Raw genomic sequence first — 20,271 nt, forward strand, 5'->3', positions numbered from 1 at the left:
TATGGTCAAGATGGTAACAGTACAGAGGCAGGAGTATACTGTGGAGAACATAAGTGGCATAAGAAGCTTCTAATGAGGTCTCAGAATTTGACTCTTCCCAGTTAAGTTCTGTTTGTTGGTGATTCCACAGCAAAATATATTGTGTTTTATCCCCTGACAAACTGGGTCTACCCCTACGGAAAGTAGATGATGATTAAAGAAAAAGTATATACAGATTACATGACTTCTTTCTCACAAAGCAAGTAGCTGTGAATTAAGTGGAGAGTATTTAGACTAGGTAAGCATCAATGTTTTGAGTTCACATTCATTTCTTTAAACCTTTTTTAAAATGTTTTATTTATTTTTGAGAGAGCACAAGTGGGGGAGGGGCAGAGAGACAGAAGGACAGAGGATCCGAAGCGGGCTCCACACTGATAGCAGTGAGCCCAATATGGGGCTTGAACTCAGTGAACTGCGAGATCATGACCTGAGCCAAAGTCAGATGCTCAACCAACTGAGCCACCCTAAGTGCCCCATATTCATTTGTCTTAAAGGATCACGGTGCTCCTGAAGGAATGAGTAGCCTTTGACCACCTTCCCTCTTTCAAACCTCATGAAGTTAGGTGAGTGAGGATGAGCAGGCCTTTCTCCTGTCAAACACAACCTCCTAACACACAGAGGAGCTAAGTGAGCAGCAGACAATTAGGATACTGAGAACTTTTGCCTGCGTCGCGCAAAGGGCCCAGACAAAAAACAGTGAAAGGACTCTGGGCTTCAGGCAGAGCGGGCTCAGCCATTGTTGCTGAGCTGGGAAGCCAAGCATTTCTCAAGCTCTCTCAGCACCCTCCTCCACCACTCAGAGGTTCCTTGTCCGCTTCTCCAAACTCTTTACTAGTCAGGGCTCAGCTTCCCTACCCTGAGGCAAACCAGCTGTTCTCTTCTCCAACCTATCTCCTCTACCCCACGAAGGAATAGATTGCTTTCTGTGTATTAATCACCTGAAAGCAGATGGGAACCAATCGGAAGACCATTCTGAGCAGTTCGGGCATGAGTGTTAAACAATCAGTGAATTTTTTCAAACTCCAGGAAATCAATTTAGAGGGATACAGCTGGCATTAAAAAAATTAACTCTGGTGGAAGAAAACAGATGAGAAAGCAGCGTATTGCATTATGACTCAATCACACACATATACATTATCTGTAAGAAAAATTTCAAGAAGCAATGCTTACCCTTCCAGTGGGCATATACAGGTGTGAAGTCATAAATGTATGTTGAGGCCATGGAAATTCAGTTGGATCACGGGCTTTATGAAGTATGAAAGAGGGAAAAGAAACTGGGGAGCTAGCATGGGAGAAGATTATGAAATGCCTCACATGTCAAACTAAAGAACTGGGTTTTATTCTAGAAACAGTGGAAAACCATCAAAGTTTTAAGTGAAAAGATGTATGGATGGTCAAATTTGTAGAGTACAGAGAAAGAACTAGAGAGGAAAAAGATTAAAAGTAGAGAAGGTAGGAGGCTGTTAAAATAGTCCAGGAAAGGTGAATGATAAACCAGAATACTTGGGAATTTTACTAAAAGAGATTTAGGAAGTAAAACTGCTACAACTCAGTGACTATGTGAAGGAAGGAGAAAAAGGCACCAAAAATGGTGCCTAGCTAAGTGCAGTGTGGCATCCTGAACTGTATTCCAGAACAGAAAAAGGACATTCATGGGAAAATGGGTAAAATCTGAATAAAAGTCAGAGCTAATACTAATGTACTAATCAATATTGGTTTTAGTTTTTGACAAATGCACAGTGGCTATGTAAGATGTTAACCTAAGGGGGAGCCAGGGGAGAGGTATAAGGAAACATTGCATTATCTTGTGCAATTTTGTATAAAACCAAATTTATTCTAAATTAAGTTTCTTAAAAATAAATGATGCCAGGGTGCCTGGCTGGCTCAGTCGGTAGAGCATCTGATGCTAGCGGTGAGATGCTTAGGAATAAGTTGATCTGGGGCTCAGAAAAGAGATATGGATTGGAGAAAGGAGACTGGGAGTTAGGGTAGGCTGGTGGACTTACCCAGCTTGCCCTGGGGACACTTCAAAGACAGAGAACCATTTCATTCCTGGTGACGCATGGATGCAGAATTACATGTTTATTCCTGGTGAGCAGTGGATGCAGTATCACAATGATTATATACTTACCGCATACCAGGCCCTGTTCAAAACGCTTCACATTACCTCATGGAATCCTAACTATCCCCCATGGAATAGGTACAATTTTGACCATTTCACAGATGGGAAAACCATGAAGCAGGACTCCTAAATTTTAGTACGGATACTCAACTGGGGCAAGCATCAGAATCACCTGTGGAGCTCTAAAAATAGATGCCTTAGAAAAAGACCCAGAAATCCAGCCAAAAGCCAAAACCTATGCATATTCATAGTGGTAGTAGAGGTTGAACCAGCTGTGGTGATATGAATCTCTTTTCCCCCATTTACCCAATGATTAAATTTCTTCTTATGGTTTAAACATCTACCACAGGTGTCTCACAAGGTATATGACATTCTAATCTGATGTTAACACAATAGTTAGTACAAAGGTTCTGAATGTAGGTAGTATCTTAGAGAGATGGTATTTTACTTCAGATAAACAAAAGAATTATCTGTATATGGTATTAAGAGTAGCACAGAACTGGATAAAGTAGGGCTCATCTTAGTTTAAGACCAAGTGGGGTTTAGGGGTACCTGGGTGGCTCAGTTGGTTAAGCATCCCACCGGCTCAGGTCATGGTCTCCCAGTTTGTGAGTTCGAGCCCTGTGTCAGGTTCTGTGCTGACAGCTCAGAGCCTGGAGACTGCTTTGGATTCTGTGTCTCCCTCTCTCTCTGCCCCTGCCCCACTCGCACTCTGTCTCTCTCTTTCTCAAAAGTAAAACGAGACATTTAAAAAAAAAAAAAAAAGACTAAGTGTGTTAACTGGACCAGCAGCAGCAGCATCAATTGGAAATGTTAGAATGCAGAATCTCAGGCCATACCCCAAACATGTAGAAGCTACAGGGGTAGGACCCAGCAAGCTGTGTATCAATAAGCCCTCCAGGGAATTGAGATTCATGCTTAAGCTTGAGGACCACACTCTAAAGAAACTTCCATCCAACCATTCTCTATCATGGTTGAAGACACAAATTACTTAGGAAGCTTTAAAAAATATTCCTATGTCTAGGCCCCAAACCTGCTTAGTTAGAATCTGGGAGTGAGTGCAGCCTAATCATGTATAAAAAAGAAAACTCCCCGGGATGATTCTGATACATACATCCAGTTAAGAACCATCATTTTAGTGGCACTGATCAAAAAACATTTACATTATTCATTCCCAAAAAGCTAGATTAGGAAGTAATACAGGTATTTGGTTAATTAACTACAGCACATCAATTTAATAGAACATTGTCCAACTATCAACAAGAATAAAATAGGTATATGTATACTGATATAGAATAATCTAGTATATGTTAAATTAAAAAGCAGTGGGGTGCCTGGGTGGCTCAGTTAGGCGTCCGACTTCAACTCAGGTCACAATCTCACAGTCCGTGAGTTCGAGCCCCGCATCGGGCTCTGGGCTGATGGCTCAGAGCCTGGAGCCTGCTTCTGATTCTGTGTCTCCCTCTCTCTCTGTCCCTTCCCCGTTCATGCTCTCTGTCTCAAAAATAAATAAATGTTAAAAAATTAATTAATTAAAAAGCAGTATGCAGACCATTTACAAATACTTTTAAGAGGGGTTATGTGTGTATGCGTGCACGTGCATACATGTGTGTTCGTGCTTTATACAGAAACAACCTCTATCTTAAAGGGTAGGTAAGAAATTAGTATCTGAAGTTTCCTCTGGGAAGGGAAGCAGGTGATCAAATTATAGGGACAGCAGAAACATTGTTTACTGTGTGTCTTTGTATCACTTGCATTTTTTACTAAGTGTACGTATTATGTATTCAAACTAATTTTTATTTTTTAATGTTTATTTATTTTTGAGAGAGAGAGAGAGTGTGAGCGGAGAAGACATAGAATCTGAAACAGGCTCCAGGCTCTGAGCAGTCAGCACATAGCCCAATGCGGGGCTCGAACCCACAAACAGTGAGATCATGACCTGAGCTGAAGTTGGATGCTCAACCAACTGAGCCACCCAGTCGCCCCTCAAACTAATTTTTAAAACGTTAAGCTTAGGGGTAAAAAGAACCACTGCTTTAGGGAAATGAGACATTAGCAAGCAAGATATATGAAAGAGCTAGACGGGAAGGAAGCTAGGCAGTGAAACAGAACGCGGGCTATCAACTAAACGGACAATTAGAGCATTAATGAAGGGAAAGGGGCAGAAGGAAAGACAGTCCCAGCAAAAAGTCCAATGCAGATAATCCTTTCTCCATTTCTGTCCTGAAGTGATGATAGGTAAATGGAGACTCAAAACAGACAGTTCAATGTATCCAGATTCAGCTTTATTCTGAATTAACCATCTATCAAGGATGCACGTCAAAAGAGTAGAAAAAGACGAAGGAGCCCATCAAAAAAAGTTCCCTGGCAAGTTGGAGGGAAGGCATGAGGTTAGGAGCCCTGTTTAGGAAAGGAAATGTTGTCCAGGTCATGGATGCCATTTTTGTCAATGATTCGAACACTGAAGGTTGGCAGATTCAGGATGAAGCGTTTCTGGAGCTGCAGACAGAGATGAAGAAAATCAGTCAAAAAGTATTTACTGAGCACTAATTATGGGCCAGGCTCTCTTCGAGGGCACTGGGCATACAAGCAGATAAAAAATCCTTGCTTTTGTGGAGCTTATATTGTACTGGGGCAGTCAGTACTCAGACACTGAAGAAACCCCAAACTGCAGCTGGAGGCTGGAAGGTGGTGAGGGAGGACTGACAGATGCAGTTGGAGCTTGTCTCTGGTCAGTCAGCTGATGAAAGAGTAAGAAAATCCAAAGCTCTATTCCCCACAGTCTGCTACCAATCAGTCTGGTAAACACAGTCTTCTTTCTAAAAATGTCTCAAGGTAATCAGCCTACAAAGAGTGATTGCTCTAGGAATAAGCTTTGGACCAAAGCAATGTATTCCTATGTCCCAAGAATTTACTCCAGTCACCATAGCCCCACCCACTGACATTATAAGGACTGACTGTGTGACTCTATCTGTGTGTGTGTGTGTGTGTGTGTGTGTGTGTGTGTGTGTGTAGCCACAGGAATGGTGGAAGGGTGTTGAAAGAACTGCTCTTGGAACAACCCCTACTTCCAACTCCTGCAGTCCAAGCTGACCTGTGATTAAAATAACACCTCCGCACTCTCATTAAGACTCTCTGCTTGAGAGGCTGTTCCAAGCAAGCAGTGCTCTATTGTGCATGGAAGCAGACAGCCCCACTAACCTGGCTGGTGATTATAGAGGAAGACGGCTGGAGGAAATCTTGGCTTCTGTGGCCACCCTTCCTGGACACCTCACTTAGTCTCCAGAGGGAAGGCACAAAGCTCTCTACTTGCTCCCTTAGAAGCATATCCCAGAAATGTCCACCTCCCCAGGCCCAAGCCCTCCCTCCTGTGATATTTCCCATCTCCTTTACAGCTGAGGACTGGGCATCAAAAACCCGTTCCATTTCCAGAGTCTCCTCTGGCTGATGACTCCTACATCCAAAAACAAGCTCTAAAATCAAGAAAAGGTGGTAAGAAATATGGGTTTCTAAAATGATCATGTTTAGGGTCCATAGTGAATAAAGTCTCAAAGCCCTTGATATGCCAGTGGCTTCTCCCTGACACCCCCTGTAACACTTAGGACTGCTGGACTAATATGGTCTCTTAGCTGGATGGCTAAGCAAAGTACATGAGTTTGTCCTCAGTTTCTGCTTTGTAAAGGGGATTTGCAAACATGAGGAAGAAGGGGGACACTGTGGACTGAAGAAGACAGCGTTGTATAAGAGGCAAATTGACATTATGCTCAGTGCTCCCACCTGCTCTCACCCACCTGCTCTCTCCTAGACCACAAATTCAAGTTCATCCTTAGGCCACAAGAACAGTAAAAGAATTTAAAAGCCTAAGGGAGCTGCTTTCTCTTCCTCCTCATCCTCCATACATAACCCGAAGCCTTAGACTCTTAGCAGCAGTATTAATGGGCAGGGTCCACGTTCCCGGCCTCATAAACTAAAGGCTACTCTCCTCTTCTGCTTAAAGCTTCCCAGTTGCTTTCTATGGCCTCCTGAATTCTCAGGGAAGCCTTTCTCTCCAGGACTAATGGACTGTTAAGAGAGCAGACACAGGGCACCTGGGTGGCTCAGTTGCTTAAGTGTCTGACTTCGGCTCAGGTCATGATCTCACGGTTTGTGGGTTAGAGCCCCACATCGGGTTCTGTACTGACAGCTCAGAGTCTGGAGCCTGTTTCAGATTCTGTGTCTCCCTCTCTCTCTGCCCCTCCCCCACTTGGCACTGTCTCAAAAATAAACATTAAAAATAAAAATTTTTTTAAATTTTTTTTTTCAACATTTATTTATTTTTGCGACAGAGAGAGACAGAGCATGAACGGGCGAGGGGCAGAGAGAGAGGGAGACACAGAATCGGAAACAGGCTCCAGGCTCTGAGCCATCAGCCCAGAGCCTGACGCGGGGCTCGAACTCCCAGACCGCAAGATCGTGACCTGGCTGAAGTCGGACGCTTAACCGACTGTGCCACCCAGGCGCCCCGAAAAATAAAAATTTTTTTAAAAAGAAAGCAGACACCTGGGGTATGGCAACCCCAGGTGACACAAATACAGCAGGTATTAAGTCTAAGATAGTTCTTTTATTTTTTTTAATTTTTATTATTTATCTTTGAGAGAGAGAGAAACAGACACAGCAGGAGCAGGGGAGGGGCAGAGAGAGAGACACACACAGAATCCAAAGCAGGCTCCAGGCTCTGAGCTGTCAGGACAGAGCCCAACACAGAGCTCGAACCCACGAACCGTGAGATCATGATCTGAGCTGAAGTCGGACACTTAACCAACTGAAGCGTCCCTAAGGTAGTAGTTCTTAAAATATGACCCAGTTACCGCCTGCAGCAAAATCACCTGGGACTGCTAATCAAATACTCAGACTCTACACCAGGACAACTGAATCAGAATCAGTGGTAGGAATGGGAGTAGGGTAGTCACGAATCTGCTTAAAAACAAAAATAAAAACAAAACAAACAATCAAAAAAACAGTTCCCAAGATGATTCTTATACATGCCAAATTCTGAGAATCACTAGGTTGGATGAGCCAAAAAAAGATAACTAAATTGTAAAATTGACATTGATGGGAGGTAACCCATGAGAGTTTGTTACCCACCAAACTCTATCCCTGGTAGTAACTTCACATCTGGTTAGTGTGTATTTATTACACCTTCTGGCAAAGATCAGGGAAAAACTGCAACCAAGGAATGAACAATATTGGCAAACAGACATAAACATTCCTTTCAGGGTCCTGTGGGAACTACTCACCTCCTCTAGACATTTCCTAAGAAGCTCCACTGCCCTCTCACGAGAGATAGCTGAAAGAGAACACAGAGGCCACGTATTCAAGGAGTTGCCATCAAGTCCAACTCTCTGCCACAACTTTTAAGTTTCAAATTTCTTCAGGTCAGCATGCCACACAAACGGAAAAGGCAAAAAAATACCTAGCCTTCTAGCTTGCAACAAACTTATTCCATATGCAGTGGAGGATGCCCCAGACCCAGTGCTCCGGCAGCCACAAGCCATTGCAAATTGATTTGCTACAGAGAAGGGTAAGCATGACGGAATTCTGCCTCCCATGGCCAGGGCCTGCCTCTAGAGAAGTCCAGCGGCTTGCCTCTTATCGCCCATCCCCCTCACCCCTACCCACCCCACCCTTTTAGACTAGGGCTTAAATCGGTTCCATCTGCCCTAGCCAGCTGCAAATCAGGGCAAGGGAGGACAGGCCAGAGTTTTAGCCTCACTTTCCCAGCTGGGTCTCAGTTTAACAATGGAAAGAGAATTCATGGGATAGGGCTGAGACTCTCATAAAACAGGAGCCAAAGGAACTGTCCACAGGCATGGCAAACTGGGATGACATATTACGCAGTTAGGCTTCAAGGGTGGTTAGTGGTGATTTTGGTGGGCAAGTCAGCTGTATTACTGACAGATGCCAAATCAAGAAACAGTCATTAGGAGGCCAGGCTAATGCTTTTCAGGATGTGGCCTGGAGCTCTGGCATGGCTAAGGTTGAGTGAGAGGGCAGCACCAAAAAAAAGAGTAAAGAAGCCAGATTTTTACTGTACTGATAGGGAAGAATGGAATTTAAGGAGAGGAATGGCTATCTGGGCTGCATCTATAGCCTAGAAAAGTGAAGAATCCCAAGTGCCTATTGCTCACAGTGGCTAAAGTCAAGGTTGGGATTGGAGTCAGAAGATAGAATGTAGCACAAAAGCATCCCTGTGCTGGAAGCTTTGCCAAGCTAACAGTTTACTGACAAGTAGAGAGCCAGCTCTTTCTCACAGGAGGGGCAGCCAGCAGCTGATAAAGAACCAAGCGAAGGGCCAAGGCTTGTGGCCTTAAAAGCTTTGATGTTTAAGCAAAGAAATCTTCCATTGTCATTCTGGGGACCTGTTCATCCTCACAAACTCAAACATGCAAACCACTTTGCTTATTTGCTCATTCTTTATAGCTGAGATGCTAATAAGAATCTAGGCTGGGCAAAATGAATTAAAAAACTGAACTTTTGTAACTGAAAAATTAATTTTACTCACTACTGTAGCACCCTTTTAAACAAAACAAAACCCAGCTCTGGACATATGCAGTATCTCCTTCTGTCTGGTAAAAGAAGGACTTTTATTAGCTTTTCAAGAACCCTACTGACCTGGAGGGGAGAGCAGCTTCCAGAAGGTACCTGGATGTGCTTCCTAGGATCCATCCTCTATTCAAGCCCCGACCACCCAACTCCAGGAGTAGTGTACAAAACCAGAAGGCAGCTCAGGACGGGACTATATTCCCTACCTAGAGTGCTAGAACTTACTTGGAGTGTAGTATCGATCCAGGATACTAAGAGTCAGGAAGGCACCATAGCCATGGGCTGCAAAAGGGGCCTTGGCCAAGGCTGCCAGGTAGTCCATGTAGTAAAGCGCTGGACCCTCATGCTCGTCATAGCCAGCCAGGAGGAGGTTGACATGATACGGGGTCTGCAGAAGAAAGACATGGTCAAAGCAGTAGCACCAACATCTCTTTCCATGACAAATGGGATCATTCCAATTCCTGATGAATAAGAAAATAACAGCAGCTAAGTAAATCACGATGAAAGTAAAAACTGAGAGAAATCTAAAGGCCTAAGAGTGTGGTAAGAGTTTGTAAAGGGAAGTTAGCTTTTTTGAATGTAAGGGCATTGGGAGCACTTATTGGTATTCAAAAAAGCTGCTTTCTTCGTAAAGCCTGTGGACAAGAACTTGTTACAAAAGCAAAACATAGGTGCTCTTACGTCTTTTCTAACTGCTGAAACCAAAAAACACAGTTCTGAGAGTGTCAGGCCACAGACTAAAGAAAGCGGCAGCTCCAACCACATCTTCCAAAATAAACAGATTCCATCTGGGCACCTGGACCAAAATTTCAGATGGTAGACTATATGCCATAGTATTAAAGAAACAACTTGGGGGTGCAGAAGGATAGTAGGTCCCAAAAATTTAAGTCAAACCATTAAACATTTAAAAATTTTTTAAATTTTAAGTAGGCTCCACACCCACCATGGGGCTCGAACTCAAGAGTTACATGCTCTAGGGGCGCCTGGGTGGCTCAGTTGGTTAAGCGGCCGACTTGAGCTTGGTTCATGATCTCACTGTTCATGAGTTTGAGCCCCGCATCAGGATCTGTGCTGACAGCTCAGAGCCTGGAGCCTGCTTCGGATTCTGTATCTCCCTCTCTCTGTGCCCATCTCCCTCTTTCACTGTGTCTGTCTCTCAAAAATAAATGTTAAAAAAATAAAAAAAAAAAAAGAGTTACATGCTCTACTGACTAAGCCAGCCAGGTGCCCCTCAAATCACTAAACTTTAATGCAGACAGTAATAATGAAGTCCATAAATGCTCTAGAAGAACTGTGGAAACATAGCAACACTGGAAGAACTATAGATTTAGGTGAAACGCTAACATTTTTTCTCATATAAGAAGGCTCTCCTAAGGTAACTAAAAAGTAATTTTTATCAATGAAACAAACAAAAAGTAATTAACTGGTGTTCTTTCTTTGTATTACTGGCAAATCTAAACATGCAAGTTTCTACAAAGAACCTTTAGTAAGTCGGCCTTGATCTTCATCTCTAAATGGAAGATTATTTTTTTCTACACTAGCTGGGCCATTTACCATGTTAAATTCAGCCTGTGCACGGCCCTAGGCATCAGTGGTGAGACTCCCATTTTACATGGCTTCCTTTTTCTCCGGAAAATGTGTTTTCCACCTTGCACTGGCCTCAGTGGGTAGTGAGCAGGCCTTGCTCAGGTTATGTGCCCATCCTTAAATTTACATATTCAATTAAATGCACATTAAATGAAACTGAATACATTTATGCACCCTTTTAAAGTAATAAGGCGAGTGTATAAAGCATAAAGTAATAACAGCTAGTGGTCCTAAAAGTGACACCTTACATTCTTTGGACAATGATTAACATGGACACCTGGAAGCTTGAAGAAGTTCATGTTGGAAGAACACATGAAAATATTATATACTAACTTAGAATTCTAAGCCAGTTGTCCTAAGTAACATTTCCTAAAGTGTAGCCCTAAACTGCAAACAAATTTCTGCCTTGGGTGGATGGTGGATAGTCTGAGAGGAGTAAGAACTGACCAGCAGTAGTCAAGTCTTCTGAGAAAATAATTACGTGCTTGTCACATTTCCCAGTGGGTAGTGTGCTACACTCTGCCAGGCTCTGGAACTCTCTGCCACATTCTGCAACTACATTCTTAGTAAGTCTGACCTTAGGCAAGACACTTAACCCCTATGAGTTTCTGTTTCCTTATGTGTAAAACTGGGTCAACTGGGTCAACTAATCCTTCCCTTTTCTATCTTCTGGGGAGTATGGTGAGAAAAAAATAATAGAGGTGAGGCATCCCAAACTCTGGAAGAAAAGATGCTGCCTACATTTCGTAGCATATTAGCTATACCCCAATCTCCTTTCAATAGCATGCCACTTTAAACAACAAAAACTAAACTGTTTAAATTAGCTAAAGATAAAATATGTATATATATCTAATAGATTTTTTTCTAGTAAAAATTTTTTTAAGTGTGAAAAACATACTGTAAAATCAGGCAGACACAGAATACCTTCATGTTCTTATGGTTAGAATTAGAATCTCAAAGAGGAAGCAGAAGGGCGCCTGGGTGGCTCAGTCGGTAAAGCGTCTGACTTCAGCTCAGGTCATGATCTCACAGTCCGTGAGTTCGAGCACCACGTCGGCCTCTGTGCTGACAGCTCAGAGCCTGGAGCCTGCTTTGGATTCTGTGTCTCCCTCTCTCTCTGCCCCTCCCCTGCTCATGCTCTGTCTCTCTCTGTCTCAAAAATAAATAAAAATATTAAAAAAAAGGGGGCGCCTGGGTGGCGCAGTCAGTTAAGCGTCCGACTTCAGCCAGGTCACGATCTCGCGGTCCAGGAGTTCGAGCCCCGCGTCAGGCTCTGGGCTGATGGCTCAGAGCCTGGAGCCTGTTTCTGATTCTGTGTCTCCCTCTCTCTCTGCCCCTCCCCCGTTCATGCTCTGTCTCTCTCTGTCCCAAAAATAAATAGACGTTGAAAAAAAAATTTTTTTTAAAATGTTAAAAAAAAAAAAAAGAGGAAGCAGAGAGAAGAATGGGGTAGAGAGGAGAGAAACAGAGAGATGGCAAGGGAATTCTAACTGGTTTTCCTCCCCTAAGAGATTTCACAATATAGTCTCTTATCTATCACAAAAAAAAAGTTCACCCTTTTGCTAAGAGGATAACTCTACAATTCTTCGTTCACTAGCTAAAACAACCACTGTATGGTTAATCAGAACAATTTTATCAAGTTGTAACGGCAAATTAAGGATCCACTCAGATACCCAAAGAGGTCTAAGCAACAGAACCTAGATATGTTCTGTCTCTAATGAGGATCTTGCTATACTATGAGATTACACTGTGTTTAAAACAATGTGATTTTAAAAGCCACCACCAAAAGATTTTACATGAAACTATGTCAACAGAACTTCAAAAGCAAATGGTATTCTTTAATTGGTCTATATAATATCATTTATTCATGCTTAAGCATCTGATACACACACTCATCAAAGTTGGTATTCAGAAGCTACAACACGTGGTAGAGAAGATAACTCACAAATTATTGTGTGACTTCGAATTACCAACTTCTGCAAGTGTGAGATGCTTAAGCATAAATAAATGGTGTTAGCTAGACTAATTAAATCAATACATCTGTGTAACAACTTGCAGTTTCTGAAATTCTTCCTACAATACTCCATCAAAGATCTCTGGCTTACACTAGTCTTTTTTTTGTTTTGTTTTTTTAAGTTTATTTATTTATTTTGAGAGAGACAGAGAAAGAGAGAACAAATGGGGGTGGGGAGGGGAGGGAGAGAGGGAAAAAGGGAGAGGGGGGGAGAGAGAGAGAGAGAGAGAAGGAGAGAGAATCCCAAGTAGGCCCTCCACTGTCAGCTCAGAGCCAAACACGAAGCTCAAACCCACGAACTGTGAGATCATGACCTGAGTCGAAACCAAGAGTCAGAAGCTTAACCGACTGAGCCACCCAGATGCCCCTTACACTAGTGTTTTAAAATTTCAAATTAAGTCTTATTTATTGTCACTCTTGTGCCTCTAAGAATCACAGTGTTCAATTCGAAGTGACAAAGCCATAGTTATGAGTTTCTTGACTGTTATTGTCCCTCATATTCTTGATTCCTTACTGTATTCCTGAAATGAGACAAATTCCAAGCCCCTCAATTTTGTGTTATTCTGACAGTATACACACATGTGACTGCTGGTAGTATGCTTAGAAAAATACTTATGTGTAAGCTACAGCCTACCTATTCAAATATTTATGCCAATTATAAGCTCCATGAAGGCAGGATTATGTCTGGTTTGTTCAATGATATACAAGCATATAGTATATGCTCAATAAATATGTGCTGAATGAGTAGTAATCATACCAGAAGGCATTATATGTTTTAATTTATATGTGGCTAATGCCTAGTATGACAAGGAGATGAGGAAGATGACTAAACAAATGTCAGAAAGCGATAGGTCCTACTTCCAAGAATTCACTCAAGTTTAAATCAACTGCCAGCATCTCTCTGAATGCACATATATTGTTGCCTTTTACTAGACTCCTGGGTCCTTCTTTCCATTCCCCTGTATTATATTTCTCAATGTTTATTTCTGAGAGACCACAAGCAGGGGAGGGGTAGAGAGAGAGGGACAGAGGATCTGAGGTGGGCTCTACACTGACTGCAGTGAGCCTGATGTGGGGCTTAAATTCAAGAACTGTGAGATCATGACCTGAGCCAAAGTCAGACGCTCAACCGAGCCACCCAGGCACCCTCTAACCCCCTTTAGACATAGGTTGCTAAGTAAAGGAAAATTTAGGGTACAGGTCATGCATCTAGAATTGAACAAAGGGGAGAACAACAGCACAAATAAGTATTTTAGGAAGAAATGTCTGGAAAAATGTCTGTTCGTGTCTTCTGCCCATTTCTTAACTGGATTATTTTGGGGGGTGTTTAGTTTGATAAATTCTTTATAGATTTTGGATACTAAGCTTTTATCAGATATGTCATTTGCAAATATCTTCTCCGACATACAGATGACTAACAGACACATGAAAAGCTGCTCACCATCACTCATCATCAGGGAAATACAAATCAAAATCACAAGGAGATACCACCTCATTCCTATCAGAATGGCTAAAATTAACATAGGAAATAACAGATGTTGGCCAGGATGTGGAGAAAAGGGATCCGTCTTACGATGTTGGTGGGAATACAAACTGGTGTAGCCACTCTGGAAAACAGTATGGAGGTTGCTCAAAAGTTAAAAACAGAACTACCCTTGGAGCGCCTGGGTGGTTCAGTTGGTTAAGTATCTGACTTTGGCTTAGGTCATGATCTCACGATTCATGGGTTCGAGCCCCGTGTTGGGCTCTGTGCTGACAGGTCAGAGCCTGGAGCCTGCTTCAGATTCTGTGTTTCCCTCTCTCTCTGCCCCTCCCCCACTCTTGCTCTGTCTCTCTCTCTTTCAAAAATAAATAAACATTAATTTAAAGAAAAAAGAAAAAACAAAAAAACAGAACACTGCTACAACCCAGTATTTGCACTACTAGGTATTTACCCAAAGGATACAAAAATATACAGATTCAAAGGGGCACATGCACCCTGATGTTTATAGCAGCATTATCAACAATAGCCAAACTATGGAAAGAGCCCAAATGTCCAAACTGATGAATGGATATGGGGCGCCTGGGTGGCTCAGTTGGTTAAGCATCTGACTTCAGCTCATTATCTCACAGTTTGTGGGTTTGAGCCCCACATCAGGCTCTGTGCTGACAGCTCAGAGCCTGAAGCCTGCTTCAGATTCTCATTCTCTTTCTCTCTCCCACTCCCCTGCTTGCTCTCCCTCTCAAAAATAAATAAACATTAAAAAAAAAAACTAAAAAGATTAAATTAAAAAAAAAAAAAGAACTGATGAATGGATAAAGAGGATGTGCTGTGTGTGTGTGTATACACATACATACGATGGAATATTACTCAGCCATCAAAAAGAATGAAATCTTGTAGTTTGCAACCACGTGGATGGAGCTAGAATGTATTATGCTAAGTGAAATAAATCAGAGAAAGACAAATATATGATTTCACTCATATGTGGAATTTAAGAAACAAAACAAATGAACATAGGGGAAGGAAAAAAAAGAGATGGAAGAAAACCATAAGAGATTCTTAACTATAGAGAACAAACTGAGGATTCATGGAGGGAGTAGGTGGGGGATGGGCTAAATGGGTGATGGGTATTAAGGAGGGTAGTTGCTGGGATGAGCACTGGGTATTATATGTAAGTGACGAATCACTAAATTCTACTAATTTTGTAGAATTAATTTTGTCATATATGTTTGTATATTGTACAAAAATTTGTAGAAACTAATTTTGTCATATATGTTAACTAATCAGAATTTAAATAAAAACTTAAAAGGTAAACTGTACAGTTAGACCTGAGTTCAAAACCTGTCTTATCAATGTGTGGCTTTAGAAAAGTTAGTCACTTAACTTCTCTGAATTTTAGTGTTCTTATTGAAAACACGGGCTAATACCTACACGAAAGGGATACGGTGAAGATTCAAAGAGACAATGCATATGAACAATAAGCAGAGTGCCTAAAACACAGTAAAGCCTCGATAAATACTAAAATTACTACTAGAGGGGCGCCTGGGTGGCTCAGTTGGTTGAGCGTCCGACTTCGGCTCAGGTCATGATCTCGCGGTCCGTGAGTTCGAGCCCCGCGTCGGGCTCTGTGCTGACAGCTCAGAGCCTGGAGCCTGTTTCAGATTCTGTGTCTCCCTCTCTCTGACCCTCCCCTGTTCATGCTCTGTCTCTCCCTGTCTCAAAAATAAATAAAACGTTAAAAAAAATTTTAATAAATAAATAAATAAATAAAATTACTACTAGAGACACACAATCATCTATGAAGTTCACAATGCCTATGAAATAGACACTGCAAGTACTCAGGAGAAGCCCACCTACTCCTAGCACTGAAATACAAATCCTCATAATGTCTTCATAAAGGGACATGGAAGGATGTTAATAAAAATTGCCTAGCACACTGGCTGACACACACAAATGCAGTAAATGACAGTTTCCTCCTCTCCCCTTCCCAGACTCTTTCAGAAGCCCCAAGTCAGAAGGTGATAATGATTGTATTCACTCTCAAAGACATTCATAAGCATCTTCCCTTCAAGCATATCCACTTCGCATTCAACCTACCCTCACCTATCTTGAGACTGACACAGGCCTGGAGACATAGACATATATAGATTTTCTGGAAGCCTGAAAAAACAAAAACAAAAACAAACCCTACATCCACTCTTGAAGAGTAAGTACCATTTAATAATTTATTAAGTACTTTCGTGCTGTTTCTGCCACTACAGATATGTCCACTTGAGTGCCAAGTCTCACTTTCTAGCTACTTTTTCATCAGTTCCCTTCTATCCTATGAGCAGCATTACATGTGAGGATCTGTCAATTATTCCAGGGAAATGGGAACACTAATCAATCATGACAGATTTTGCCAGGAAACCTCTATGCTTTACAAAGTAATCCTTGTTCTATGCATGATATAATCTAGTCTTTGGTTGTCTCCACTATTCTAATTATTTACATAGCAAATCTAGGTAATAAAACAAAGTTATGAGGTCCCCAAGGAACTGGCATCCTTCACAACAAAGGATAGGATTGAATATTATATACTTTTGAACCTAAACATCCAGATGACCAATAAATGATCCAAACATTTAGATGAGACACTCCCTGCACAATAATAGCCTTGAGGATCACCATCAACGGTTTACAGTACAAACACCAAAATACTTTAAAGTTGTATTTAATTGATAGACAAAGAAAAAATTTTAAGTGAACCATCCTGGGAACTCAAAATGAATTTTAGCTTCTAAAAAAAGGTACCACTGGGGCGCCTGGGTGGCTTAGTCTGTTAAGCATCAGACTTCGGCTTGGGTCATGATCTCATGGTTCGTGGGTTCGGGACCCACATCTGGCTCTGTGCTGACAGCTCAGAGCCTGGAGCCTGCTTCTGATTCTGTCTCCCTCTGTCTCTACCCCTCCCCAGCTCACACTCTGTCTCTCTCTCTCAAAAATAAATAAATGTTAATAAAAAAAAAATTTTTTTAACTAAAAAAAGGTACCACCAAAATTTTGCCTCTTTTTACAAGTGGGAAAAAAAACACCACCACACAAATGTGGTATCTTTTCTTCCCTTAAAAATACGTGATACAAGCTTATTTTATTTTTTAATGTTTATTTACTTCTGAGAGAGAGACAGAGACAGAGACAGAGAGAGAGAGAGAATATGAGCAGGGGAGGGGCAGAGAACAAGAAAGACACAGAATCCTAAGCAGTCTGCAGGCTCCACACTGTCAGCGCAGAGCCTGATGCAGGGCTTGAACCCATGAACCACGAGATCATGACCTGAGCCAAAGTCAGACACTTAACTGACTGAGCCACCCAGATGCCCGGATATAAGTTTATTTAAAAAAATTTTTTTAATGTTTTTATTTATTTTTGAGACAGAGAGAGACAGAGCATGAGCAGGGGAGGGGCAGAGAGAAAGGGAGACACAGAATCCAAAGCAGGCTCCAGGCTCTGAGCTGTCAGCACAGAGCCTGACGCGGGGCTCAAACTCACGGACTGTGAGATCATGACCTGAGCTGAAGTCAGACACTCAACCGACTGAGCCACCCAGGTGCCCCTATAAGTTTATTTTAAAGCGGAGAAAAAAAAAAATGGAGAGCTTTAGGAGTGTCTGGGTGGCTCAGCCCATGGAGCGTCTGACTCTAGACTTCGGCCCAGATCATGATCATGGTTTGTGGGATAGAGCCTCAAGTCAGGCTCTGTGCTGGCAGCGTGGGGCCTGCTTGGGATTCTCTCTCACTCTCTCTGCTGCTCCGCTGTTCATGCTCACTCACTCTCTCTCTCAAAATAAATAAATAAACTTTAAAAATAAAGTGGAAAGCTCTCAGTCATTTTGAAATTTCTTCATCTATACAACAGGGATAGTAACAGCATCCATCATTACAGGGTTATAGAAGGTTTAAATAAATAAATGTAAAGTGCTTAATGCAAACACCTGTTAATAACAGTAATACAGATTAGTTATTATCATCACCACCACCACTGTCACTTTTATGATCTGACCGCATTAACAGATCTGACCAGATAATATCAAGATGTCCCACAAAGAACAAAGAGCCAATCAAATCATCCCTCTTTTTTTTTTTTTATAGTCAAAAGGGATAAAATTTAAGCTAGGAAATTAGCCAATAACCATACCTCTTATACACTTCTCCCTGAGACTGAAATGGACTTCCTAAGTACCTGAGCCCTGCAGAACTGAGCTGTTTCACTTTGTGCATTTGGGAGTGGGGGGTGTGCATGGTACACACAGGCAAACTTTCCTCAAGTTAGGTGGAATATTTCCCTCCCTCCAACTCTTGTGCATACAACTCCTTGTATATTCTCTCTCTCATGAAAAAGAAACACTGTAGTGATTACGAAGAGTGTGAAATTCCATAAATTTTACAGCTAAAGAGAACAGTTGTGATAAATACACTGAAACAACAAAATCAGCGACGAAGAGTCTGGGCGGTGACAAGCAGCGGTGTGACATCTGGCGGAAACCAAAGTCACAGCAAGGGGGAGAGAGGTGGGCGTGAGGAAGCATCCTGCCGAGCGTGGACACAGAAAAAGAGAGGAATTGACAGTCTTCCTTTGGAGCCAGGCCAGCCTTTGCCACCTCTAATTGAATAGGACGATGTCGATAGGAGTGAGGTGCTTTGGAGGTGGGGTTTCTTTTGCGTTGTGCTGTACCTTGGAACTTTAAGCAGTGTGTGAAGCATACTTCCATTCCTGGATTAATCTGGAAGGAGATATAGAACCACCAATGGGACAAAGGAGTCTGTTTAGTGATGACAGTGTTTTAATAAATAGACTTCTAAATACACTAAACAGAGACTGGGCTTTGAAGGGACAGTGCATGCTATTTCTTTTAGCCCAGTTGATTGTCAAAGCTCCCTAAAATCCCATCTTTGGCACTGAGAGTACAGTTTATAGACTTAGAAGAAAAGTTCAACTAGCTTGTCTAACATCCCTTTTACAAATGTGGGGACTCAAGTTCAAAGAAGGGACAGTGATGTGCCCCTAAGTCACATGGCTAATTAGTGTCAGGACCAGAATTTAGACTTCTGATTCCATTGTGTGTTTTTCTAGGAAACCATGCTGCCTCCACAAAATGGAAATTAGTGTGAAAATATAATTCAATATGTAAATGTCAGTTTCACACTCAAATATTTCAGATTATACTATTTTGCATACCAGTATCTATTGTTCTCTATTTCATGTATCACATCTTACAAAACCTATAATATTTTAAGTTTTAAAAGGGCAAATTCAATGTCAGACCATATGACTCCTCTAAACCATCTACAAATATATAAAACATGTGGTAAGTACTCAATAAATAGCAGTTATGGTATTGCTATCTGTTTATCTAACAAACACATACCAATATCATAACTGCTTTGCCAATGCCCAATTTTGCAAATTCATTAATAAACACAATGGATCAGTTTATTATTTTCTTATACTGGTACTCTGAACACTGAATCAGAAGTTTATTTGCAATAATCAACAGAATTCACTAGCTATCTGCTTTGCATGGTTTGATGGTATAATTTTAAAATTTCAATGTCACTTTTGCCATTTTAATTAAAGAAGGACTTGGTAGGGGAACCTGGGTGGCCCAGTTCATTGAGCATCCGACTTCGGCTCAGGTCATGATCTCTTGGTTCATGGGTTTGAGCCCTGCGTCGGGCTCTGTGCTGACAGCTCAGAGCCTGGAGCCTGCTTTGGATTCTGTCTTCTTCTCTCTCTCTGCCCCTCCCCCACTCTGTCTCTCAAAAATAAAACAAACATTAAAATTTAAAAAAGAAGAAGAGGAAGAAGAAGGACTTTGTACCTATATTGGAATTGCAATGCTTGCTATATTGAACACTTCAGAAAAAACCTCTAAGATTTCAACAACTTCCAATAGTCTTCACAACCTATGTAACTTTTCTAGCTCTAGAAGATTGTGACTCTATGGATAGGGCTGGAGAAGAATATCTATCCCTAGTACCTAAACAATATAGGACATATGTGCTCTGGTTTTAATCCTCTCCAATACAGTCCTTCTTAAGGAAACCCATCAATCTCTCTTTCTAATAACAACGGTGATTATACCTGAAGTATAAATGTACACAATTTATAAAAGGCTTCAACCAAATCCTGCAAGAACTAGACACATAGGATAGTTATGAAATGGGCAGATACCCCAACCAACTTCACTTTTGCATTTGACATGTGACTTTATTTATTTATTTTTAAAGTTTCATTTATTTATTTTTGAGGGAGGGAGAGAGAATCCCAAGCAGGCTCTGCACTGTGAGCCCCAAGCCCGATGTGGCGCTCAAACCCATACACTGCGAGATCGTGGCCTGAGCCAAAATCAACAGTCAGACACTTAATGGACTGAGTCACCCAGGTGTCCCTACTTTAACTCCAAAG

At 41.7% G+C, this 20,271-nt stretch overlaps 1 protein-coding gene across 2 annotated transcripts in view; it reads right to left on the minus strand.

Moving 5' to 3' along the window:
• Positions 1-4,424: 4,424 nt before the first annotated feature.
• The window catches only part of PSMB2 (proteasome 20S subunit beta 2), a 33,827-nt gene continuing 17,980 nt past the window's right edge, over positions 4,425-20,271 (minus strand). For both annotated transcript variants that reach the window (XM_040469054.1, XM_040469045.1), the window contains 3 exons: positions 8,969-9,131; positions 7,438-7,487; positions 4,425-4,660 (listed from right to left, as the gene is read on the minus strand). In XM_040469054.1, coding sequence (XP_040324988.1) covers positions 4,553-4,660; positions 7,438-7,487; positions 8,969-9,131 — 321 coding nt within the window. In that variant the 3' untranslated portion in view covers positions 4,425-4,552. The remainder of the gene's footprint in view (positions 4,661-7,437; positions 7,488-8,968; positions 9,132-20,271) is intronic.

The sequence above is a fragment of the Herpailurus yagouaroundi genome, unplaced genomic scaffold (assembly GCF_014898765.1).
Source record: "Herpailurus yagouaroundi ecotype Mexico unplaced genomic scaffold, PumYag 77, whole genome shotgun sequence".
NCBI lineage: Eukaryota > Metazoa > Chordata > Mammalia > Carnivora > Felidae > Herpailurus > Herpailurus yagouaroundi.